Source organism: Bos grunniens, chromosome 19 (assembly GCF_055505025.1).
Source record: "Bos grunniens cultivar Pamir isolate PY7600 chromosome 19, Bosgru_T2T1.0, whole genome shotgun sequence".
Classification (NCBI taxonomy): domain Eukaryota; kingdom Metazoa; phylum Chordata; class Mammalia; order Artiodactyla; family Bovidae; genus Bos; species Bos grunniens.
This window is the reverse complement of record NC_141183.1, coordinates 14,086,457-14,112,783: the sequence shown is the minus strand read 5'-3', so window position 1 is coordinate 14,112,783 and position 26,327 is coordinate 14,086,457. Positions and strand designations below refer to the sequence as shown.

At 44.4% G+C, this 26,327-nt stretch overlaps 1 protein-coding gene across 1 annotated transcript in view; it reads right to left on the bottom strand.

Moving 5' to 3' along the window:
- Positions 1 to 26,327, bottom strand: part of PITPNC1 (phosphatidylinositol transfer protein cytoplasmic 1) — a 274,714-nt gene that overhangs the window by 92,434 nt on the left and 155,953 nt on the right. Inside the window, exon 5 of the mRNA XM_086356846.1 lies at positions 4,133 to 4,204. Within this exon, the coding sequence (XP_086212972.1) occupies positions 4,133 to 4,204 (72 nt within the window). The remainder of the gene's footprint in view (positions 1 to 4,132; positions 4,205 to 26,327) is intronic.

Below are 26,327 nucleotides of genomic sequence, written 5' to 3'. Positions count from 1 at the left end.
GGTATTGGGTCACGTAAAAAGATGACATAGGTGGTGATTGATAAGAGGATAACAACATGGACTCTATTCAATCAGTAATCAATATGATTATCAGTAGTGTTTCCAATTTAATTATTGCTTCTTATCGTCATCCATTTCATTAAAGTTCTGGCAGGTAGGGAGAGAAACAGGATGCAGATAGCAGTATGAAGGATGGTAGCTGAATGATAAGACTATATACCTAGAAAATGCAAAGAAATGGCCTGAGTTTATTAAATACTTTGGCAAAGCAGTGAGACAAGAGAAACATCCACCACTGCACTGCTTTCTTTAGCAATTCTGCCTCCCACCAGAAACTCTATACTCATCCCTGGACAGAAAAGAGCATGCCAGCACACGCCATCTGCTTAAGGCTCTAGCTTTGAACCCCTGGACAAAGCGATCTTTTAATAAAGTATTATTACATAAATACATATTCCTCATGTTCTGATTTGGAAACGTTAACAAGTGTGAATGAAAACCAATGAAGTCTTCCTTTTCTGCCTCCAGGGACCAAGCTTGAACCAGCTGGGTGACCAACAGCTGCTGCTGAATATGGAAATTAGAAGGCGGCAAACTGGCAAAGAAGTCTAATTGAGCTGGAGCTGGCTTGTTTGGTCCAATGGCTCAGAAGCGAGACCTGGGGATATATGGATCAGAGCCAGGCCGAAGCTGGGCAAAAACACTTAGTGAACTTGGACTTGGGCAAGGTGGGTGCCATGACAGAGATACAGAGCTGGCTGCATGGGCAGTCTCAGAGCCAGCAAGTTGGGGAGAAGGAGGCAACACAGGGTGCGATAGCTGGCATTTCTCCCAGAGGAAGCAAACTGTGCTGACAAGGACTGCTCACAAGTGCTCCGGGGTTCACTGCTTTTCTTGCAGGCTGGCCTAAGTCTCAGAGAGAATTGGGCTTTGGCTTGGGTAGAGAATGCTGGCTCTAGGCATAGGTCCTGACTTTAGGATGGCTCACTTGGTATTTTAAATTCCTAGGAGAGTAGTGACAAAGCTAAATTCCTAGGAGAGTAGTAAAAAAAAAGACCTTAGCGCCTGCCAAAAATGGGACACAAGACAATAAATGATAACCATGTGATTTTTTTTTTTTTTTTTGGTTAGACTTGAGCAGAGGATAAACCAGAAGATCACACTGGTCCTACCAACCTATCAGGCTCATGGTGGGGCCACACATCCATTCCAAACCTCTACAAAGGGAGTGGGTTATAACTATCTGTGAAGACAGGGCAGCACCATAGAGAAAAAGAGAAAGCAAGACAATCTGTCTAGAAAGACTAAAAGATGTTTTAACCCCTATTGCTTCCCTCAACCCCATGTTTTTAGATTGTGCCAAGAAAAGCAATTAAGGCATGTTTGATCTCTATCATCCTTTTCTTGATGGTCTATGCTGCTACTGCTGCTGCTGCTAGGTCACTTCAGTCGTGTCCGACTCTGTGCGACCCCATAGATGGCAGCCCACCAGGCTCACCCATCCCCGGGATTCTCCAGGCAAGAACATTGGAGTGGGTTGCCATTTCCTTCTCCAGTGCAAGCAAGTGAAAAGTGAAAGTGAAGTTGCTCAGTTGTGTCCGACTTTTAGCGACCCCGTGGACTGCAGCCCACCAGGCTCCTCCATCCATGGGATTTTCCAGGCAAGAGTACTGGAGTGGGCTGCCATATGGTCTACAGATCCATCAAAATGGTCATACCCACTCCCATATTCAGTGACTGGCAATTGTTTAAGGAAATACATTTAAGTAGGGAATGCAGGGTAGCTATTAAAAATTACTGGGAAGGATATTTTGTGACATGTTAAAAACAGGATGTTGTATGATTCAATTTTAGTGAAATTGGTTGAAAAGTAAATGCATTAATATTTTGCAGGATGAACCAAAATGCTAACAGCAGTCATCTCTGAAGCATGAGATTACTACTACATGGTTTTGCTTTACTTCTTTTTTGTTTTCCCCAAGTTTTAAGAATCATGTGTTAATTTTCCAATCAGAAAGAGTCATTACTTTACAAGAGTTCAAGTTACACTGTGCAACACTACTTTAGACCACAAGACTTTGCTGGAGTTGGCCCCAGTGAAAGTGAAAATCGCTCAGTTGTGTCTGACTCTTTGCGACCCCATAGTCCATGGAATTCTCCAGGCTAGAATACTGGAGTGGGTAACCTTTTTCTTCTCCAGGGGATCTTCCCAACCCAGGGATCAAACCCAGGTCTCCCGCATTGCAGGCAGATTCTTTACCAGCTGAGCCACAAGGCAAGCCCAAGAATACTGGAGTGGGTAGCCTATTCCTTCTCCAGGGGATCGTCCAGACCCAGGAATTGAACTGGGGTCTCCTGCATTGCAGGTGGATTCTTTACCAACTGAGCTATCAGGGAAGCCTGATTTCAGGCTATAGACAAGGAGATGGGACTAAACGTTTCCTCTGAGGTCACCCATCACCAGGGGACGCTACCCACTGACGCTCCTGAACTCATGGGGGGACAAGCACCCTTGAGGGGAGCAGTCTTTTCTTCTCTGGATAGTTTCAGGAACTCTGGAGTTGGCATTCACCTGGGACAGATCTATCAAGTGGTCAAATCTGGAGACCTGGTGGGTGCTGTTCTGATCTGAGTCTCTCTAACCAGGCAGGGGTTAGAAAACTTTTTTTCTGTAAAGGGCCAGAGAGTAAATACTCTGGGCTTTGTGAAGCACATAAGTTCTGTTTTAGGTACCCATTCTGCCACAGACGAATGAATGTAGCTGTGTTCCAAAATACTGAGTGGATGAACCAGTGTCCTCTTTCCCACGCTGGTGTGAATTGTATCAATAGTTGTCGGGTGACCCCTCCTGGGAACCACTCAAGCTCTGGTCCAGCAGACTCCACCTTGATTGGGACCATCTGAGTGCTGCACAAATGCATCCATGTCTTCTAGAAGAATCTGTTCTTGCCAAGGGGAGGAACCTTCTGGAAGATGTTTCTAGAAGCTGTTAACATGATGAAACACAAAGTAGGCCTGGCCAAAGCTGTAAACTGACAATGTTTATGTCGGACATGACTGAGCGACTTCACTTTCACTTTTCACTTTTATGCATTGGAGAAGGAAATGGCAACCCACTCCAGTGTTCTTGCCTGGAGAATCCCAGGTATGGGGGAGCCTGGTGGGCTGCCGTCTATGGGGTCGCACAGAGTCGGACACAACTGAAGTGACTTAGCAGCAGCAGCAAGAGAAGTTGGCAAAGTGACTAAGCATAGCATAGCATAGCATGAGCCCTTAGATACTTCTTTCTGGCACTTAGGCACCTCCAAAACCTCCTGCATCTTGTTTTGTATTTCCTTAGCTCAGTGAAGGCACCAAAGGGGTCACTTTGTCTGGAGACTCTCTCTCGTTCATTTCGATACAGCCTCAATTTTCATTCACTCTCCACAAATGCAAAACATGTAATTGAGGCAGAAATAAACAGGTGAAGCCTTGCAGCTTCTAGATACAGAGTCTTCCCTCATGGGTCCTGACTGAACCCACAGCTCAAGGTCAGAGTGAGGTTGCTGTAGGTCACATCATCCACTCATAAAGGGAAGGGAATTTAGAAATGTATTGTTCTGACAGAAAGAGGTGGGGTAAAAGCCAGGTCAGAAGTGAAGTTTAAGCAATACTAATCAACAAAGTTCTTGACTGAAATTTAGCGACAGTCAGAATGCTTCATGAGGAAAACATTCTTGCAGGAGGGTTACACTGATTTTTAAAGTGGGATTTGTGGGCACGTCTGAGTGTGTGTATGTGAACATATGCATAGCCCAGAAAATACGTACAGCATGCACACACACATCTGATCGTATTCATCCTTCTAAGTAAACGTCAATTGCCATGGAGAAAATGTGTGTTCAATCCAATGGCCAGAAATCAAATTCTAGACTCTGAGGTCCCCCTCATCCCTCTTGATCCCCGACAACAATCACTCCAGGTGACAGAGATTTCTGCATAGAGGCCCAGAGAAAGTACATAAAAATGAGAAGAAAAGCCAGAGGTTCTCTGAGGTCCCAGGCACAGATGGTGGGGCTGGCTCCGTCCAGGGGGGGAGAACACAGTGTGGACTGGGGCGGGGGCGGGTGGGGAGAGCAAGGGGGCTACTCACGCTGTCGTTGCTTCCTTTGTTGTCCTCATACTTCGTTTCTATGTGAATGGAGAATTTCGGCAGAAAGGAGCACTATGGGAAAAGAGAAAGGTTTCATCAGCATACCAGTTTTTTCTCTCTTCACATCTTCAGCCTAGCCTCTGCATGCTCTCCTGGCCTTCTGGTTGTGACCACTGTCCGAAACCAGAGATGTTAAGACACTAAGTCCATATCCAAATGTAAGCAAAGCTACTTTTGGCGATGTGAACACAATTTCACCCAGGAATCAGGCCAGAGAGAATAACTAGGCAATGAGATAAGTTGGCTGGAGAAGGCAATGGCACCCTACTCCAGTACTCTTGCCTAGAAAATCCCATGGATGGAGGAGCCTGGTGGGCTGCAGTCCATGGGGTTGCGAAGAGTTGGACTCGACTGAGAGACTTCACTTTCACTTTTCACTTTCATGCACTGGAGAAGGAAATGGCAACCCACTCCAGTGTTCTTGCCTGGAGAATCCCAGGGATGGGGGAGCCTGGTGGGCTGCCATCTATGGGGTCGCACAGAGTCGGACACGACTGAAGTGACTTAGCAGCAGCAGCAAGAGAAGTTGGCAAAGAGGACATTTCCTAAAGGAGTATATTCTGTGAGTCCGACCACAGGCTTTATAGAAAACCAACCCCCTGAAACAGAGACAGTCCCAATTCCAGGGTGCTTCCCTTTAGGGAGCAGCTACCACGGCTGGATACCTGGGGGCCAGCCTTAACCATTATATAAATATTCATAATAAGCTGGAGGTGGTAGAGTAGAGCTTTACGGTTATAAATTATTCAGGTCAGACAGACCTGGCTTTTAGTTTGGGGTTTATCACTTGATAGCCATGTGACTTTGGACAAGTCATTGAACTTATCTGAACCCCAGCAATATTGAAACAGAGACAGCAATGATTACTTAGCAGTGACATTGTGAGGGTTAAATGAAACCATGTGCGTAAAACATATCAGTTCTGCATATCGAGCAAACATTTAACCAATCAGTATAAGGCTGCATGTGAACTTGACATGAAAGACAGTCTGTCTTTCTGCCGGCACGGGGGAGAAAAACCCCAAATGCACATCACCCTGACACCCGCATCTCACTGAGCCCATTCCACGTATTCAGTAGATGAAGGATTAGCATAGCTTGAGAAGAGGATTTTGATGGAGGTCGATGTGGCCTTCCTCCTGCTGGCGTTGGCCCTGAGCTGGGCATTAACCTTCCTGACCTCCAGAGATAGGATCACAGACTACAAACTAAAAGGACCCAGCAACCCCACTGGGAGCTGCAGGTATTGGAGGAGTAAGGCTTGGGTCCACATGCTCCCAGTTCCAAGAAGTTGCCTCTTTTATTTATCCAATGTACATAGACCCGGCACTGGTCTCAGTGCTTCCAAGTTCTAATTCATTTATTCCTTCTAACTATCCCATGAAATAGGAACTATTATCATTATCTTTTTAAAAAAAAAATTGGAATATAATTGCTTTGCAATGTTGTTTTGGTTTCTGCTGTACAACAATGCAAGGCAGCCATAATTATTTGTATATCCCCTCCTTCCAGAACCTCCCTCAGCCCTCCCATCCCACCCCTCTAGGCCATCATCACAGAGCACCAAGCTGAGCTCCTGGTGCCATACAGTAGCTTCCTGCTAGTTCTCGATTTTACACATGGTAGGATACAGACGTTAATGTGACTCTCAATTCAATCTCCCGGCTATGTCCCCAAGTCTGTTCTCCATGTTTGCACCTCTCTTCCTGCCCTGCAAACAGGTTCATCAATGCCATTTTAATAGATTTCGTATATGTTTTAATATACATTTGTTTTGCTCTTTCTGACTTACTTCACTCTGTATTGACAGGCTCAACTTTCATCCACCTCACTACAACTGACTCAACTTCATTCTTTTTATGGCTGAGTAATAGTCCATTGTATATATGTGCCACCTCTTCTTTATCCATTCTTCTGCTACTGGACATCTAGGTTGCTTCTATGTCCTGGCTACTGGTTAAGTACAGGGCCCACGACCACACGGCTAGTAAAAAGTAAAGTCGTGATTCAAAGTCTGGTGGCCTGATCAGTGTCTATGCTCTTGATGAAGACCTCACTGGTTTTCAGGATGAGATTGCTGAACCTGTAGCAGCAGCACCCTGGAACTTCTAAGAAAGGCAAATTTCTGGGCCCAGTGCCGGACCCACTGAATCAGAAACTCAGGGGATGGGGCTCAAGCATTTTTCTTTGTCAAGCCTTGCAGCATGCTACTGCAGGTGTAAGCTGGAAGACCACCCCACTATATCACGTATGGGAAGGAAAGAGAGAAGATGCATTATCTAAAATCCCGTGGTCCACCATACACACCCTTGCCCCACTTGGTCATCTCATGGTGGCCGTGATCCCCTTTCAGCTCCACTGAGTTCCCCCAAGTGGCATCTGTTCAAGAAAGCAGAGGCCTTCGATGTACCATTGATAATTCTCCTGACATCACATGTCTGTGTGCATTCAGCGTTCATCTGTCTTAATCCGAGTGAAACAAGCAAGCTGAACCGTGACTAAGGAAACATGGAAACAATCAATCCCAGTAATTGCCTTTATGGAGAACGAAGCTGTGCGATCATTCATTAACACCTTCTTTGCTGTCTCCTCTCAAACCTCTCGCTGCACAACTGCTGCCCTCACATCCAGACCCAGGGAGTTCTAAGGAGGGGCCGCCTGTCATGAGCCAAGAGCCCCACCACAGAGCTCTCAATAGCCTTGTGAACTTGAGAACATGAACCTGCAGAGACTTTTCAAAATAACAAGCTTCAGGTGAACCTATTTGTCCTTTTTTAACCCATCATTTGGCTTCTCCAGTGGCTCAGCCAGGGAAAGAATCCGCCTGCAACACAGGAGCCACAGGTGACATGGGTTTGATCCCTGGGTCAGGAAGATTTCTTGGAGGAGAGCATGGCAGTTCACTCTAGTATTCTTGCATGGAGAATCCCACAGGCAGAAGAGCCTGGCAGGCTACAGTCCATAGGGTCCCAAAGAGTTGGACACGACTGAAGTGACTTAGCATGCCTGCAACCCAAAATTCATGAGGCTCAATCCAACGTGTGCACAGTACCAAGCAGCAAAAGAACAGAGCTGTCCAGGGTGGGAGGTGGGTCTAGGTGAGTCAGAGTGGAACCTGTAAAGAGTTTTTAATCAGCTGAATCTCTAAACCACTTAACTAAGGTCAAACAAGTGAATTTTAGCCTTCAAAATTCAAACAAGTGAATTTTGGATATTAAACCCAAAATACGAAATGCAAAACTCTTATGCAAATTAACAGATGTTGTTATTTTTGAGTCAAGGGACTTAGGTTATTTTCATGTCAGAATGGCAATCCTGCAAGAGGCTTGAAGGGTACTTGGTTTTGGCAAGGCAATGGGAAGACACGGACAGGCCAGCCCCAGGCTGCTCAGCTCTATCTCCTTCAGCAGTGGTTTGGGACTGATAATCCCCTTAGGATAGCAACGGCTGATTCTCAGAGCCCTGTAGTATACATTGCTTCATGTTAAAATCTGAAGCGTCTCTGGCTTGGGGCATTTTTGACACTATCACTAAAATCTTTCCAACTAGATGTCCATCTTGAGATCAACTCCTGCTTCTCCCAAGTAGGTTAGCTTCCCTAAAAATCCTAATCCTCAGTCAGTCAGTTCAGTCAATTAAGTCACGTCTGACTCTTTGCGACCCCATGGACTGTAGCATGCCAGGCTTCCCTGTCCATCACCAACTCCCGGAGCTTGCTCAAACTCATGTCCATTAAGTCGGTGATGCCATCCAACCATCTCATCCTCTGTCATCCCCTTCTCCTCCTGCCTTCAATCTTGACCAGCATCAGGGTCTTTTCCAATCAGTCAGTTCTTTGCATCAGGTAGCCAAAGTATTGGAGTTTCAACTTCAGCATCAGTCCTTCCAATGACTATTAAGGGTTGATTTCCTTTAGGATGGACTGGTTGGATCTCCTTGCAGTCCAAGGGATTCTCAAAAGTCTTTTCCAACACCACAGTTCAAAAGCATCGATTCTTCGGCGCTCAGCTGTCTTTATAGTTTAACTCTCACATCCACACATGGCTACTGGAGAAACCATAGCTTTGACTAGACGGACCTTTGTCAGCAAAGTAATGTCTCTGCTTTTTAATTCACTACCTAGGTTGGTCATAGCTTTTCTTCCAAGGAGCAAGTGTCTTTTAATTTCATGGCTGCAGTCCCCATCCACAGTGATTTTGGAGCCCCCCCAAAATAAGTCTCTCATTGTTTCCATTGTTTCCCCATCTATTTGCCATGAAGTGATGGGACTGGATGCCATGATCTTAGTTTTCTGAATGTTGAGTTTTAAGCCAATTTTTCACTCTCCACTTTCACTTTCATCAAGAGGCTCTTTAGTTCTTCGCTTTCTACCATAAGGGTGGTGTCATCTGCATATCTGAGGTTATTAATATTTCTCCCAGCAATCTTGATTCCAGCTTGTGCTTCATCCAGCCTGGCATTTCACATGATGTGCTCTGCATATAAGTTAAATAAGCAGGGTGACAATATACAGCCTTGACATATTCCTTTCCTGATTTGGAAGCAGTCTGTTGTTCCTCTAATCCTAATCGAGTTTAAACTGTTGAGTAAGGCTTTTTTTCCTTTCTCCCTAGCTGGCTCCCTATTGTATGTCACCACTGAGGTTATCTTAAACCCCTTCCCTTCTCAAGACCCGTGCTTGGCTTCACTCTTCCTTCCTTGCAGTTGATAATTTTGGTTCATTGTTTAACAACGACACAGATCAAGTGACAGGAACACCTACTTTTTCCCTCTCCTCCATTGTCGCAAATCTTCTTCTTTATGCTGCTTCCTATTCTTTGTGAATCAGAGAAAGATGCTGCCTTCTTTATCCCAGTGGGGGAAAAAAATAATATAATGATCAGAACTGAGACACAGAGGAGTCATCAGACCTGAGATGTATCGACTTGGGCAAATTATTTTCCCATCCCCAGCAGGGACGATTTTTTTCTACTCTGTAGGTGTGCTTAGAAGATCAGTGAGGATCATTCAGGTAAACCCAGCACAGTACCTGGCACAGAGTAGGTGCATGGTTAAATATATTTGTAAGCTTCTCTGGAAACTTGTTTCATTGATTATTTGCATCCTCTCCCTGCTTCCTTCCTACTGCCTAAACATATAATGAAAAGGGTCATACTCTTAAAAAACAAACAAGCATCAAATAACCTCAGTTATGTTTCTTCTGATCTAAAACCAATCCCACTCCTCCTTGTCTTCACAACCAAACTCTATTGAAAGAATAGTTGATGCTTGCTGGCTCTACTTTTCCACCTCCTATCTTTTTTCTCAAGCAGCGCAATATGGTATGGAAGGACTGATTACCAGAGAATTTTCAAAGCAGCACTGCTTCTCCGTCTACACCCCGTAGGCCTCCCTAAACTGTTTTCTGTGTGTGTGTGTGTGTGTGTGTGTGTGTTAAGTTGCTTCAGTCATGTCCGACTCTTTTCGACTCCATGGACTATAGCCCTTCAGGCTCCTCTGTTCACGGGATTCTCCAGGCAAGAATACTGGATTGCCATTTCCTCCACCAGGGGATCTTCCTGACCCCGGGAACGAATTCGTGTTTCTTATGTCTCCTGCACTGGCAGGCAGGTTCTTTACCACCAGTGCCACCTGAGAAGCCCACTGTTTTATACGACTCAGCAATTCCTCCAGTGACAGCAGCTCTCGTCCCTCCTCTGGTCCTTCAGTGAAAGTGGTCCCTCAGGTTCTGCCCTCCACCCTATTACTTGCTCCAATTGAGCTCATCTGTTCCTGACTTTTCCATGACCCATTTTTATGAATCCTCCGTAACTGACATGTCTCACCCGGCTGCCCTTCTCACAGGTCCAGATGCCCACTGGCTGTCCCCGACAAGGGTCCTCTAGGCACATCAAACTTGAAACATCCATACTGAATCTGAATGTTCTGCACTGTACAAGTTTCCCAGAGCTGTCGAATTACCATGAATCTGGCGGCTTAAAACAACAGAAATGTATCTTCACGTGGTCCTAGAGTCCAGAAGTCTGAAATCAAGATGTTGGCAATGTTGTGCTCCCTCTGAAGGCTCTAGGCTTCCAGTGGCCTAGCTTCTCCCACCTCTCCCAGCTTCCAGTGGCCCCAGGGGCTCCTTGGTCTGTGGCTGCAACTCCAATCTCTGCCTCTGTCTCCATATCACCTTCTTCCCTCCATATGTCCCTCTGTGTCTTCTTATAAGACAACAGTTATTGGATTTATCCTACCTTAAATCTAGGGTGATTTCATCTCTCATCTCAAGGTGCTTAACTAATAACACCTGCAAAGATTCTACTTCCAAATAAGGTCACACTTGAGGTTTTGGTGGACATGAATATTAAGGGGGACATTATTCCACCTACTATTTGATACACTCACCCATCACAAACAGTGAACTTCTGGGTCCTGCTGACTCAGTTTCTCTCCTTGAGGGGAAGACCTGGAGTCTTCTGCTTCTGACCTGAATCTTCTTTTCTGGCTTTGCCTGGTATTCATCCCATAGCCCGTCACAGAAGATCACTTCCCATTTCATTAAACACTCTGGCTGCCATGTTTTTTGCCCACAATGCCCTTAGCTTGATATTTCTTTCCTAAATCTTACCATTTCAAACACCACTTCAGAATGATTATCTGGTGTATACAGGTAGCATCCTGTTTGTATTTTTGTCACAGCATTTACCTCCTTTTCCATCACCACATTGAGCTGTCTGTTTGTCCGGCTCACCAACCAAATGACAAACTCCAATGCTATTCCAGTAAAAGGATCCCTCCCCTACAACCCGCTGCATTAGGAATGGTGGGAGTCACTGTCTCCTCAGTTATTCAGGCATCAAAGCATCTATTTTACCTCCAGGTTGCCTGCATCTGCTTTCTGCGACAAAGGGCTTTGCTTCAGCTGGGAAGATACCACCTAACCTAGTCATTTTCAAATATCTAGGGGGTGGGGAAGGGAGCACCCCATCTTCCAACCATGGACTTTCTCAAAATACATGCTATCCCCTAGGGATTTGGACACATTTCCCAGAGAGGGGGATTCCATATCACTGAGGCAACTGTCAGAAGTGTGGGAGTGGGAAAAAAGTTGGGAATCCTGACATAACCAAACTTGCATGATGCAAGAAGAGATTATCAGGAGTGTCACTCATTGGCTAAAACTGTCTATCAGATCAGATCAGTCGCTCAGTCGTGTCCGACTCTTAGCGACCCCATGAATCGCAGCACACCAGGCCTCCCTGTCCATCACCAACTCCCGGAGTTCACTCAGACTCACGTCCATCAAGTCAGTGATGCCATCCAGCCATCTCATCCTCTGTCATCCCCTTCTCCTCCTGCCCCCAATCCCTCCCAGCATCAGAATCTTTTCCAATGAGTCAACTCTTCACATGAGGTGGCCAAAGTACTGGAGTTTCAGCTTTAGTATCATTCCTTCCAAAGAAATCCCAGGGCTGATCTCCTTCAGGATGGACTGGTTGGATCTCCTTGCAGTCCAAGGGACTCTCAAGAGTCTTCTCCAACACCACAGTTCAAAAGCATCAAAAACTGTCTAAGGGATTCAGAATACTCCTATGTTCTCCATGTCCCTTGGTTGGCCCACAGCAACATGGTGGTTGTTGTTCAGCTGCTAAGTCGTGTCTGACTCTTTGTGACTCCATGGACTACATGTAGCACACCAGGCTTCCCTGTCCTTCACTATCTTTCAGAGTTTGCTCAGATTCATGTCCAATGAGTTGATGATGCTATGGAACCATCTCATCCTCTGTCACCCGATTCTCCTTTCACCTTCAATCTTTCCTAGCATCATGGAGAAAAGACTAAAATACTCATGGTAGACAGAGTTCTAAGATGGTCTCCAAGATTCCCAGCGCCTGGTATAACTGCACATCTTGCATAATCCCTCCCCTTAAGTGTAGATGAGACCTATGAATAGAGACTTCCCTGGTGGCTCAGACAGTAAAGAATCTGCCTCCAGCAGGGGAGATCTGGGTTTGATCCCTCGGTCAGGAAGATCCCCCAGAGAAGGGCATGGCAACCCACTCCAGTATTCTTGCCTGGAGAATTCCATGGATGGGGTAGGCTGGCTGATTACAGTCCACTGGATCCCAAAGAGTTGGACATGACTGAGTGACTAACACTTTCACTACTCTTCTGAACAGATTACCGTGGGGATCAGATAGTGTGGAGTGAAGTCGCTCAGTCATGTCTGACTCTTTGTGACCCCCTGGACTATAGAGTCCTTGGAATTCTCCAGGCCAGAATACTGGAATGGGTAGCCATTTCCTTCTGCAGGGGATTTTCCCAACCCAGGGATCAAACCCAGGTCTCCCACAATTCAGGCAGATTCTTTACCAGCTGAGCCATCAGGGAAGCCTCCTGGGGATCAGATAATGTTGCATTATATAAGACTTCATTTTAGAAGCAGATCTTTTCTTTTATTTTTTTTGCTATTCTGGGTCTTCACTGCTGCGCTGGCTTTCCCTAGTTGAGGTGAGTGGGGGTCACTCTTCATTGTGGTGTGCGGTCTTATCTTGTGGCGCATCGGCTCTAGGGCATTCAAGCTTCAGTAGATGCAGCTCGCAGGTTTAGCTGCTCCACAGCATGTGGAATCTCTTGGACCAGGCATCGAACCCACATCCTCTGCACTGGCAGGTGGACTCTTATCCACTGTACCAACAGGGAAGTCCAAAGCAGCTTGGTTTTGAGGAAGTAAGCTGCTATGTCCTAGAGTGCCATGTGGCTAGAACCTGAGGGAAGTGTCTAAGAGCCAAGAGTGATGCCTGGAGGCCAGCCAACTAGAAAACCAGACTTCAGTCCTACAACCACAAGAAACGGAATTCTGCCGAAAACCAGTAAGCTTGGAAGAGGACCTTGAGAGTCAGATGACATTACAACTATGGCTGAGATTTTGATTTCGGCCTGATGAGGCTCTGAACCAAGGACTCAGTTAACCTGAGCCCCAGTGGAAACACTGAGAAAATAAATTTGTGAAGTTTTAAGTCACCACATTTGTGGGGCATTTATTATACAGCAATAGAAAACCAATATAACACACAACCTCAAGAATACAACCACTGCTTCCCTTCCTAATCACTCATTTGGCTCTCATCTAAGTAAAGTGTCACGGACTTTGAGATTTGAACATATCTAGGAAAACGGGATTGGGGAATTTGTACTCTTTCTAACTTAGTTCCATCTGTAATATCATCCCCTCTGTCAATGGCCACTGCTAACTGCCCAGGGTGATATTTGCTAGAAACTGATGCCATGAAACTTGCCACTGATTGTTGTCCAGATGCAGCAGTGTGCACCTAGCCCACAGGGGGCAAGTGCGGTTGCTCAGTAGAAAGAATACAGGTTTTGGAGTGAAACAACATTTAATTCAAACTCCGGCTTCTTTTCAGAAGAAACTGAGACCTTCGGCGAATTCCTTAATCACTCTGAGCTTAAGTTTTCTCGTCTGTAAAATGGATACGATACCAATCTCTTAGCTGTGGAGTGAGATAATAAACGTCCAAAGCCAGGCCAAGGTCTGGCTGAACAGATACTACAGAAACGTTGGTGTGCCTCATTGTACTCCTCTGCATGAAATCCCACGGCCCAGATGGGGACTAAATAGAGATGGCATGTGTGTAGGGAGACTCCTCCACTGTGTGTGTGTGTGTGTGTGTAAGGATGCCTTGGGAGGCTGTGAATTTGTTGAAGTGGCAGCAACAGTGTTCACCTGATCAGTCCTTCCTGTGACATGGATGGCGGCAGCTAAGCCAAGGAGCAGGCTTGGGTCCTTCCAGCCTTGCTCTGACCCCTAACTTGTTGTATTTTGAGGACACATCAACACATCTTCCAGGTCCATCCTTTTTACTGTCTTCCTTTTCCTAAAGCAGCTCCTCTTTCTGCACAGGGGCCCTTTCCTTTCACCTCTTCTCAGACTTCCTTGACCCCTTTGCCAATTTCACACAGGGAAACAAGAATACTACCAGAATTTCCATGAGTTACTAGATCTTAAAGCTTTATGCCTGCTGGTTCACTTAGCCTTATTTTAAAAAACTGAGGCTGAGAGAAGCTAAGAAATAGCATCAAAAGACAGCATTTGGGAGCCCCAGAGGGTCCCATGAGATGAGCCTGCTCACAGGCAGAGGGCTGGGGCAGTGATTGCAGAGCAGCACAATGAAGCAGAGAGAGGGCCGTGAAATAGCCTCATCCCTCAGAGTCTAGGGGACATTAATGAGTTCATTTCAGCCCCTCCTCTGCCCTCTTCCTCCCCTGGGCCCATTCAAGATCTAGAACCTTCTCCCTCATGAAAAATCTCTTTCTTTCTCTTGTTGACTAGAAAAGCAGCTTGGCCAGAGGATCGTTAACAAATATTCCCTTTATTAGATCCAGGGTTATTTTGCCTCTGCTGCTGCTGCTGCTGCTAAGTTGCGTCAGTCATGTCTGACTCTGTGCGACCTCACAGACGGCAGCCCAATAGGCAACTCTGTCCCTGGGATTCTCCAGGCAAGAATACTGGAGTGGGCTGCCATTTCCTTCTCCATTGCATGAAAGTGAAAAGTGAAAGTGAAGTTGCTCAGTCGTATCTGACTCTTAGCGACCCCATGGACTGTAGCCTACCAGGCTCCTCTGTCCATGGGCCCCTAAAAATAACACAGGTATCATGGAGAAATCGGGGAAAGGAGGAAAAAAAACTCTTGTCATCTCCTCTTTGATTTTCTAGCTTAGATCCTCCTAAGCCAGAAGAATCTTACTAGTGTTGCTCTCATCTGCTCCCCGCCAGGACTAACTTCCTTTGTACCCAGCATCTGAGCATCCTTAATTTGCCTTCCAAACACAATGTGATCCACTGGAATGAATCTCTTACTGGAAAGTGATCATCAGGTAGCTGTGAAATCGCCAGCATCTGAAACCGAATGTGCAGGAAAGTGATGCTCCCTGTTAACATTAAAAACATGTACTTGTATCTCTTGGAAGTGATAGGGGGGAATCTGCAGTCAGGAAGAAGAAATCCAGGAAAGATGAGTGAAGTACCTGGGCTCCTTGCAAGAATAATTCCCAGACACAGACACACCCCAGTTCAGTGTCAGGAAAGGAAAGCAGCATATGCAAAATGCACGGCAGAGCTCAATTTTCTATTCACTACAGACATGCTTTGGAAAAAAAAAACGAAAGAGCTATTTTTAGTCCAGTGATTGATTAGGGTTGCTATGGCAATAAGAATCACTTACAAGAAGGAAAGTGAATGTAAGCGAGTCTTAAAGTGAAACAGGCAAGTGCACTGGAAATTTTATAGTCGGTTTCTGGGTGGTGCTGGGAGCCTGGCTGCATTGTCCACACCTGCCGAGGGAGAGAAGGGATGGTGGCTGCAGAGAACAGGCCAGGGAGACAAGTCTGAGGCTCTCTGGGGGCTCCATACTTCAAAAACATGCAGACGTGAAACTTCTGGAAGACCTGCATTATCCACTTTGAGATCATCATTATTGTCATACTATATCCCCCACACTGCCCAGTACATGGTGGAAACTGCAAGCTAAAGGGTACTAATCCCTCCCATACCAGTGAAGCAAAAATCGTATTCTAAAAGTATGTTTCTAAAACTTCACCTCATCTGGTGGGGTTGTTAAAAACAGATCCCAGACTCCTTTCCTAATGACTTGCTTTCAGAAAGTTGGGAGTCCCAGAGCCCAGACCTGAACCTAGAACTTGATTTTTCTTTTTTAAAATAGCTTTATTCACTCCCGTGTTATTCTCTCATTTCAAGTGTACAGATCAGTGGTTCTTAGTCTATTCATAGAGGTGTGCAACCGTAACTACAATCTAATCTTAGACTATTTCATCACCTTAAATAGAAGCCCCATACCCATTAGCAGTCACTCCAACCTCCTCCCCTACCTCACACCTGAAGCAACCACTGATCTACTTTCTGTCTCCGATTTGTCTATTCTGGACATTTCATATAAATGGAATAACATAGTACGTGGTCTTTTGTGTTTGGATTCTCTCAGCGTCCTTTTTATGGCAGAATAATATTCCATTGTATGGATATACCATTTTAAATGTACCCATTCATCAGTTGATGTGCACTTGTGTCCACTCTTTGGTTATTATGAATAATGCTGCCACGGACATTCTTGTAGATGCTTGGTGTGAACATGTCTTTTTGTTTCTCTTGGGTATATACTTAGAGTGGAACCATTCATCATATGGTTATGTTTAACTTTTTGAGGACCTGCCAGATGCCATGGCTGCACCATTTTGCATTCCCACCAGTCGTGTCCGAGAGCGCCAGGCTCTCCATAACCTTGTCAGCACTTGTAATTGCCCAGTGTTTCTCAATCCCAGGAAGTTCTGGAATAACTTTGGGTCAAAATGATGATCCGAGGTAACCATTCCTCAGTCCAATCTGAGACACACAGACATGACTCAACACTGAGGTAATAATGTCAAAACTATGGATACTGTACTATCATCAGGCGCTGTCTCAAGTATTTGGTATATAATAATTCATTTATTCACTCCTTAACCCTCTCATACAACTCTGTGAGGGTCATTTTACAGACAAGAAAACGAAGGCAGGGAAAGGTTGAATAGTATGCCCCAAATCATACATTTACATGATGGCTCTGGAATGGACTAACTCAGGCTGTCTGGCTCTGAGTTCAAGCTCATGACTCCACATCCTGCTGCCTGTTGAGTATTAGGAAGGCACATGAGTGTTTCCATTGGAGTTTAGGTGCTCAGTTGCGGGTAAGGGTGGTTAAGGTCCCTCAGTATGTCCTGTGGCCAATGACAGCAGATAAAACATGTGTGTGTGTGCATCCATCTAATGTTCAGTTCAGTTGCTCAGTCATTCTGACTCTTTGTGATCCCGTGGACTGCAGCATGCCAGGCTTCCCTGCCCATCATCAACTCTCGGAGCTAGCTCAAACTCATGTCCATCAAGCCAGTGATGCCATCTAACCATCTAATGATAGATGTGCCTACTTTAAATAAGCCCAAAGAGGCTTATTCAAATAGGAGGCACCCAAAAGATATATTGGGGAAATAATTAATAATTTAAGAAATTTACAGTGGTACTCCTTTAAAATGTCAAAATATCCTAGTACCTTTAAAATACAATCATTTTAAAAAATTCAAATGTCAATATGATGACTTAAGATAACTCCTACTGTGGAAGTGCTCTTATTTTAAAAAATTCTTTTTTGGCCATGTGGCTTGCAGGATCTTAGTTCCCTGACCAGGGACTGAATCCAGGCCATGACAGTGAACACACCAAGTCCTAACCACTGGACCTCCAGGGAACTCCCCTGGAAGTACTTCAAAACTACTTGCCCAGAACCAGGAAGGGCATGAATTCTCAGGTGTGAAAAAAATATTACAGGTGAACAAATTTTCATTACTGCACCGTTGGTCCTATAAAGGACAGGGAAACAACCCCAAAGTCCACCAGTAGAATGCTGGTTAAGTACATTGCCGTGAACTCTGAAGGTTTTTAAAAAGCAAAGAGCAAAACAGAACAACCTCATTTTTGCAAAAAGCGGGGGAAAAAAGCATGTTAGCATATGCACAGAAACAACAGAGGAATAGATATCAAAATATTTTCATAGAGGAGAAAAGTTAAATTATGGGCCCCTTTAATTTTCTGTGATACAGTTTCTTGTAGGACTTGAATTTTATAATAAATATCTACTTTTTCAGTAAGCAGAAAAAAATCAAATCCAATTAAAAAAGTACATAAACACATCCATGATATCCCAAAGTGACTATATTATCTCTAATGGAAGTCACAAGATGACTAAAAATTTTCACTGTTTCAAGTGGTTCCTGTATCACACTTTTATGGAGTCTTAGAACGAGGTGGATCTGAGAGGTGATACAGTTCAGTAGTTCAAACCACTTTTTAAATGGCATCGAGTTCTTTCTTCAAATAATATGTTAGGTAAGTATCCGGTGGCTAGTGAAGCATATTCATGGAACTTCCTGGACCAAAAGAAGAAAAGTTTGGAAATCGCTGACTGAGCCCAGTAATACAATGCTTTATTTCTGGTTACCAGCCGAAATTCTTCCATGTCTGACAGCCAGCATTTTACAAGGAGGCTTGGAGTCAAGAAAATTAAATGTAAGAGTTGAGACTCTGGCTTGGGGCAGATAAAGTACTTATAGGCTTTTAAAAGATCATTTCCTTTTAGCATTTATCTGGAATTCAATGCATTCCTCTCTGACCATCTTGTTCCGAAACTCTATCAGACTTGATCTTCTCTCTAATGGAACCCCCATGAAGACATTGATTCTCTGGTACTATATTCTGTATTATCATATTAAATATACTCCAAGGCCATAAAGGGAATTTCAGCTTGAGAAGGGATCATTCAAAAAACTGAACTTGCAAATGCCTCGTCCTTTCAATAACAGGAGACTTACGTTCAGATTGTTCCAGTGAACCTAGTGAAATAAGCCTAACGGTTAAGATTTATTATCTTCTAGGAATTCAGAGCTGGAGCCTGTGCTATTTGTAAAACAGCAGACTGTGGGTGGTGAATCTGTATGTAGAGGCAGTAGACAACCTAGATTTTAAAGTACCTTTCAACTTTTAAAATTCTTCATTGGAAAGTTTTTACCCTTTCATTTTGACTGAAGATTTGTCCCATAGTTGGAAGGTAATATAAACTCTTCTGTGCATAGAAAATCTTTAATAGACACAACAGTTTCAAGAAGGTGTATGTCTGGCTGTCCCACATCTATTCAGAATCTCAGTCATCCTGCAGGGACTGATATAAATAAAATAAGGGAGATATTTGAGCTTTCTTGGCTGTTCTGGGTTCCCAGGGTCATGTATGACTATACAATCTAGGTGGGTGGCCCTAATGACAGAGCAGTTAGAAAAAAAAATTGCAAAGAAGACAGGTCCAGAAAAATGAGAAGGGGAACCCAAGTGGAGAGAAAAGTAGAAGAACGTTAAAGCAAAGAGAAGGCAAAAAGGAACAGTATGTAAGTAAGACTGATGAGGATGAACTGGAGAGCGGTTTCCCCAATATAGGCTGCATCAGGAGAAAAATGTGGCCAAGACGAGCAGTGGGACCTGAAAGAGAAGTGGGGGAGGGTGAGAGAGAAAGGGGGTGTGTGGAAGGCAGAGCATGGAAGTACAGCAGGAAAACTGCTGTTTGTATTCCAGCCCACAGTGAGGAAACGAACGCCAGCCTCTCCGCGGCTTTTCACTAGCCTGCACCCTACACCGAGGCTTCTGTTCATTCATTAATTCCTCCATTGATGGAGCCCCGTCCCTCTTCTGATATGCTGAGTAACAGCCACTCACTGGAGAAGCAAGGCCAAGAGGGAGAGGGAGCAAATGCATGAATGAAAGTAAGTTTTCTCAATGGGGAATGGTTTGCTGCTGGCGCTTCTATGAAATTGAGGAGGGAAACTAAATTCAGGCTCATTCAATCTACAGTTGGACCTGCCAAGGCAGAAATAAGCAGAGGATGATGGTGAATACCAACAGCTACACATGATAAAGGCAGGACAAGGAGCTAAGGAGCAGGTGGAAAGCAACTGCATGTAAACGAAAAAGAACTGTATGTAAATAAGAGATTGGAACAAATCCGTGACTCCCCATATACAGGCTGGCATACGGCCAGGTAGGAAGCTTCCATATTACAAGCCTTCCCAGTTAAAAATGGTTAACAATCACCCGCTCTTAACCAACTGGGCACATTCCTCACCTAAATACATACTGTCATGTAGTTCAGGGTATCTTAGTGATTAGAAAGGCCGAAAGATGTGGGGACAATTTTGATTCACTTTATTTAACCACTGAAATGTACTACTTCAGTGTATCCGTACTTATATGTGTTTAATTTTATTTTTGCAGAAAGAAATCTGCCCACAAAATCTTCCCGGCTGTATTATTCTGATCGCACCAACTTGAACTGAACACAACTCCATAGACATCAATAAACTGTATTAAAAGAGAAATCTGATTTTCAGTATAAGTAGAAAATAGAAAAGAAGGAAAAGAGTATGTCTTAGGGAAGTCTTCTTTGGAAAATGCCTTTCAACAAATATTTTTTCCTTTGGTGATTGTCCTCTGTTAAGTCATTCTTCTGGACCTAGCGATTACCATACTAAGTAAAGTAAGTCAGAGAAAGATAAATATCATATGATACTGCTTACATGTATAATCTAAAACAAAAATAAAAACAAAAAACTTATTTACAAAACAGACTCACAGACACAGAAAACAAAATTATGAGGACTTCCCTGGTGGTGCGGTGGATAACAATAGGCCTGCCAATGCAGAGGACACTGGTTCAATCCCCGGTCTGGGGAGATTCCACATGCCAAGGAGCAGCTAACCCTGTGTGCCAAACTACTGGGCCTCTGCTCTAGAGTTCGTGAGCCCCAACTACCAAGCCTGCGTGATGCAACTGCTGAAGCCTGAGAGCCTAGAGCCTGTGCTCTGCAACAAGAGAAGCCACCAAAATGAGAAGCCCATGATCCGCAATGAAAAGTAGCCTCCATTCACCATTTCTTTTAGAGAAAGCCCACACAAAAGCAACAAAGACTCAGAGCACTCAAAAGTAAAATAATAAATAAAAATTAAAAAAGAAAACAAAATTATGGTCACCAAAGGGGAAAGGGGGGGATAAATTAGAAGTCTGGAATTAACAGATATACAATAGTATATGTAAAATAGATTAACAACAAGGTTCTACTGTATAGCACAGGGAATTATATTCAATACCTTGTAATAACCTATAATGGAAAAGAATCTGAAAAAGAATATATATATATATATACACACATATATATCGGAATCATTTTGCTGTACACCTGAAAGTAACACAACGTTGTAAATGAACTATGCTTCAATTTTTTAAAAAATGCAAATAACTTTAAAACACTACCTTATGGTAAAGAAGCATATTTTAGTTTCTGCTCTCCCCCCACTGCCCCATACCCAAAAGTAGCTGAATCAATTTTTGTACAAAGAAGAGACTGGGAGAGCTAGAGAAAATGGAAATGGGATAAACTGGACAACAACGCTGGTTGTTCCAACGTGCCTGCTTCCCCAGGTGCCAAGTGATTGGGGTGCTGAGATGTGGAGACAAGTATGAACCCTGAGCAAGGACTGTAGCACATCTGCGAATAAAGCTGGTTTGTAACGGGGTCACTCGTACAACCAGCTCATTTTCTAAATTGAAATAAATCAGAATGCATAAACTCACTGTCATCCCCACGTACTGCTGCCTTGGCTGTTTGGTCTAACAGAACTGATTTTGCTTGAAAAGGAAACTTGCAGGTTCTGTGTTGCTTGATTCTTCAAAAATCCATTACAGTTGGGAGCTCTTAAAAAAACCTCTGGTGTTTTAGTCACAGTAATCTTTAGACAACATATTAACCCACTAAAACTTAAGAGAAAAGTAACATTGACTGAAATAGAATTAATCCAGTAGTCTATTTCAGTTCAGTTCAGTTCAGTCACTCAGTCGTGTCTGACTCTTTGAGACTAGTCTATTTAGTGGGCACGTAATAGCTCTGACCCTGAGGGAAGCTTCTGGAGCATCTCTAAGTTTTAGAAGACTGGCTTTGCAAAATCCAAGGTCCTATGGACAAATAAGTGTGGGAAGTATTATATACTACGGCTCCCTTTTGGAGATTCACAATGTAGCTATTCTGTAATGACAAGATCTATTAAAATCTGTATAACCAGGTGTTTCCCTTACTTAAATGGCTATGAACCATCTTAGTGGTGGTTATGAATGGTTCTAGACTGTATCCAGCTAAGCTGAAGCTCTAATACTTTGGGCACCTGATGTGAAGACCCAACTCATTGGAAAAGTACCTGATGCTGGGAATATTGAAGGCAAAAGGAGAAGGGGGCGGCAGAGGATGAGATGGTTAGACAGCATCACTGATTGAATGGACATGAATTTGAGCAAACTCTGGGAGATAGTGAAGGACAGAGGAGCCTGGCATGCTGCAGTCCAAGAGGCCGCAGAGTCGGACATGACTTAGCGACTGAACGACAATAACAATTCTATCTTAGCTTACATAGTAGCTTAGATGGCCAGATTGTCTTCTAATTGCCTTCCAAACAAGACCAATTCCAGGGTTCAGGTATAATAATGTACCTTCCTTAGACTTGTAACTATTTCCTAGTTATGTAATTTTGGGGTTTCTACTACCCTTGGCTGGGACTCAGTGAAAGGTGGGGGAGGAGAAGCTTAAGATGGATGAGAGGACTTGAGAGGAATGTACACACAGCACCCATCAGCTCTTTCATTTACTGGAGAAACTGATGAGGTCAAGATAGAAAGTGAAACTCCTATCCAAGACAGTTTGCTGCTTTCAGAAAAATCCCTCAGTCTCCCTAGTGCTACACCTGGGAAGATAGGAGTTCATCCTGGGTGACTGATGACCCAATTATGAGTAGCCCAACTCTCTTCCCTGGCTGGACTAACCCAACTTGAACAACTCTATTTCTCATTGTGGCTCAGTGCTATTGGAGGTTCTCATGCAACACTCATTTCCTACTCCCTGGTCTGTTATAATTGACTTTTTCTACCTCTTCAACTAAATAAGTAAAATGTTGGGTAGCACCGGACAGCCCATTATTATCTTTGGGGAACAGTCAGCCCTTCCAACTAAGAGAAAAGGTGCTTTGCATTTGTCATCACCTCTTCTTCAGATTCTTATTAAAAGATGTTTTGGTGGAGTGGGTGGTCACAGTAGCAAAATATATACAGCAACTGTATATTCTAGGTCACGGCTATTGACTTACTATAGGCTTAAGTTTTCAATTTCTTACAAATGAGAAGAAAGTCCTTTTTTCCCCCTGCTTCATTACTACCAAGGTTGAATTGATGCTGCTGAGCTATGTTCATACTCTAGAGTGGCCTTTTTTTAGCCCTAGAAAAACAAAATCGGCCACTTTGGAGAGCAGCCAGTCTCCTCGGGCACCTTCCTCTGTGACTTTATAAACTTCAGAAGAACCGGCAGGTTTTGAAGAACTGGTTAGATGATCTGTCTTCTGGAAAATTGTCGTCATGTCATTCTTTGTTTACTGTATAATTAAGATTTCTTTTTCCTATAACTGAGCTAAAGATATTTTTTTCCACTTCCTGTGCAAACGGCATTTTCACATAATCCTAAACACACACAGTCACTCATAGTGATGAAAAAGCTTTTACGTCTTAATAACTGTGATAATACTGAGGCCCGAGATGACCCTAAAGACAAAGTTCTCTTGGCTGGATTTCTCACAAATGAGGGCAGCGTGAGCTCTCAATAATAGGCTGGGCAGTCAGAAATAAGACCCAGGGGATCCTAGGAATAGACATACACTGCTCTGGACTAATCCTATGAGGAAAGACACCTGTCTGGAGTATTATCAAGAGCCCCTCTGCCTCCCTGAGCAAGGGTGGAGTGTGGTGACCCCAGTTGGGAGTTTGGCTTTGGGGTAGCTTTGCTTTGGGGCACAGACAGGAAATATGGGTCTTGGAATGACATTAAGAAAAGATATTCAGGATTAAAAGATCAGGGGATAAAGAGCCCACTGAAAACGCATTTAAAACAGGCGAAAAGATGGAGACAACTGAAAGCATCTGTCCTAAATCCTGGGAGCAGACCCTGTCATTAGAGAGAAGAGTGGGCTCTTCCTCCCAGGCAGAGAGTGTGAGAACATGGCTGAGTCTTAGTCAGGAGGAGGGAGGCAGCTTCAAAATCAGAACTGTGGGCCTAAAAGTATGCACCTGCAGCCAGAGAGGAAAAAAGCCAGAGATCCTCACTGGGGAGATGGAAAGAAAAGCTGTGCTATATTTGGGATGGAAAATAAAAGTGGACTAGCCGGGAACAATGTTGCTTCCCTACGGAGAACTAAACCCAGACCTTGCCCTGAGACTCAAAGCTACCATGACCTGCCCTCCATGTGTCTGGGGAGCCAGGATCCAGAAAGATCACTTGCCCACTGAGCCTGGAAAGACCAGGTGGTGGACTGAATGTTTGTGCCTTCCCTATATATGCTGAATCCCTAATTCCCAAATGTGATGGTGTTTGGAGGTGGGGCCTTTGGGAGGTAATGGGATTTAGATGAGGTCATAAGGATGGGGCCCTAACGATAGGATTAGTGTCCTTCTAAGAAGGGACCAAAGAGCTTGCTTTCACTCTCTCTCTGCCATATGAGGACACAGCAAGATGCCTGTCAGCAAATCAGGAAGAGAACTCTCATCAGGAAATGAACCAGCTGATATCTTGATAATGAACTTCCCAGACTCCAGATCTATGTAAAATAAATGTCTGTTGTTTAAGCCACCCAGTATACGGTGTTCTGTGATGCAGCCCAGGCAGACTAAGAGCAGGTGTCTGCAGGTGGGGGTTCCACTCTCCCCATGGTCCAGCTCAAAGTGCACCTGCTCCATGAAATCTTCGCACCTTTCTCCCAGGCAGAATTTCTCTCTTTTTTGCACAACTCTCTGTTTGCACTTTGACTCTAACACTTAGCCGTAGTCTTCCTTGAAATACTGACAGCTATGTATTAATTTGTTCTCACCTTATTTTCCCCTGCTCAAGTCGCTTCAGTCGTGTCTGACTCTTTGTGACCCCATGGACTGCAGCCTGCCAGGCTCCTCTGACAACGGGATTTTCCAGGCAACAACACTGGAGCGGGTTGCCATTTCCTTCTCCAGGGGATCTTCCTGACTCAGGGATCGAACCTGTGGCTCCTGCAGCTCCTACTCTGCACCATTTAGTCCATTTCACTCCCTGAGCCAATCCTAACTGAGGCAGGAAGTACTAACATTGTCCTAATGTGTCACTTAATTGGCCCTAACATGAACGTGGCCTGTCAGCTGCAGGATAGCTTCCGGGTTTCAGAATTCTCTCTCCTCTCTTTTCCTTGGTTTATCAATGTGCCCCTGTTCTTATAACCTGAGTTTTGTATATTAGTTTCTGAGACCACTTCTGCCCCACTGTCAGCCCCGCCCCATAACAGGTCTGCCAGATAAAATATGAGATGAGCCCTCTTTTAGGATAAGTATAGCCCGTGCAATATTTGAGACATACCAAAAATTTACTTGCTGTTAATCTGAAAATTCAAACAACTGGACATTCTGTATTTTTCCTTGCTAAGCCAGCAACTTTCTCACCCTAGCAGCTCATGACCAAGTAACCTGTGTAAGAGGGGAATTTTGTCTTCTTGCCTGTACATCTTCTTGAGGACCACAGTCCTGTCTATGAAGCTTATGGCCCCACTCCAGGGGCCAGGACTCTCCTTTTCACTCTGTAGTTGCTTGTCTGGCTGGATCCCAGTGCCATTCATTCTGCCTGTTGGTCTGAACCTCAGCCGTGAGCTCAGTTCAGAGCTCATCCAGGTCTGAGCGTCAGCCTGTCCTCTGAGCTGTTGCGATGGCCTGTCCCATTTTGCCTTCAGAAAACTCCACGACTTGCAAATGATTCCCAGGATTTAACTGGAATATCTAACTATTTCCCACCAGACTGTGACTCCCCCAACGGGCCAGGGATTACTGTTTAATGAAACCTAGCACATGGCATGATGCTTTACACATTGTTGGTACTTCATGATACATTACTGTTAATCTAAAGTTAAAAGATGGTGTTATAGGTTAAATTGTGTCCCCCCTAAATATATGTTGAATTCCTAACCCCAGTTCCTCAAAATGTGATATTATTGGGAATTAGAGTTGTAGCAGATGTAATTAGTTAAGATGAGGTCAAACTGGCATAAGGCAGGTCCTTAATCCAATATGACTGATTCCAAAGAAGAAAGACTTCCCTGGTGGTACAGAAGATAGGAGTCCATCTGTCAATGCAGTGAACACAGGTTCGACCCCTGGTCCAGGAAGATTCCACATGTCACAGAGCAACTAAGCCCATGGGCCACAACTACTGAGCCCGAGCACCTAGAGAAACCACCACAAGGAGAAGCCAGCACCCTGCAACAGAGAGCTGCCCCCGCCCGCCTCCACTAGACAAAGTCCACACACAGCAACACAGACCCAGTGCAACTAACAGTGAAGAAATACAATTACACAGGATGCTCGGGGCTGGTGCACTGGGATGGCCCAGAGGGATGGTATGGGGAGGAAGGTGGGAGGGGGGTTCAGGATGGGGAACACGT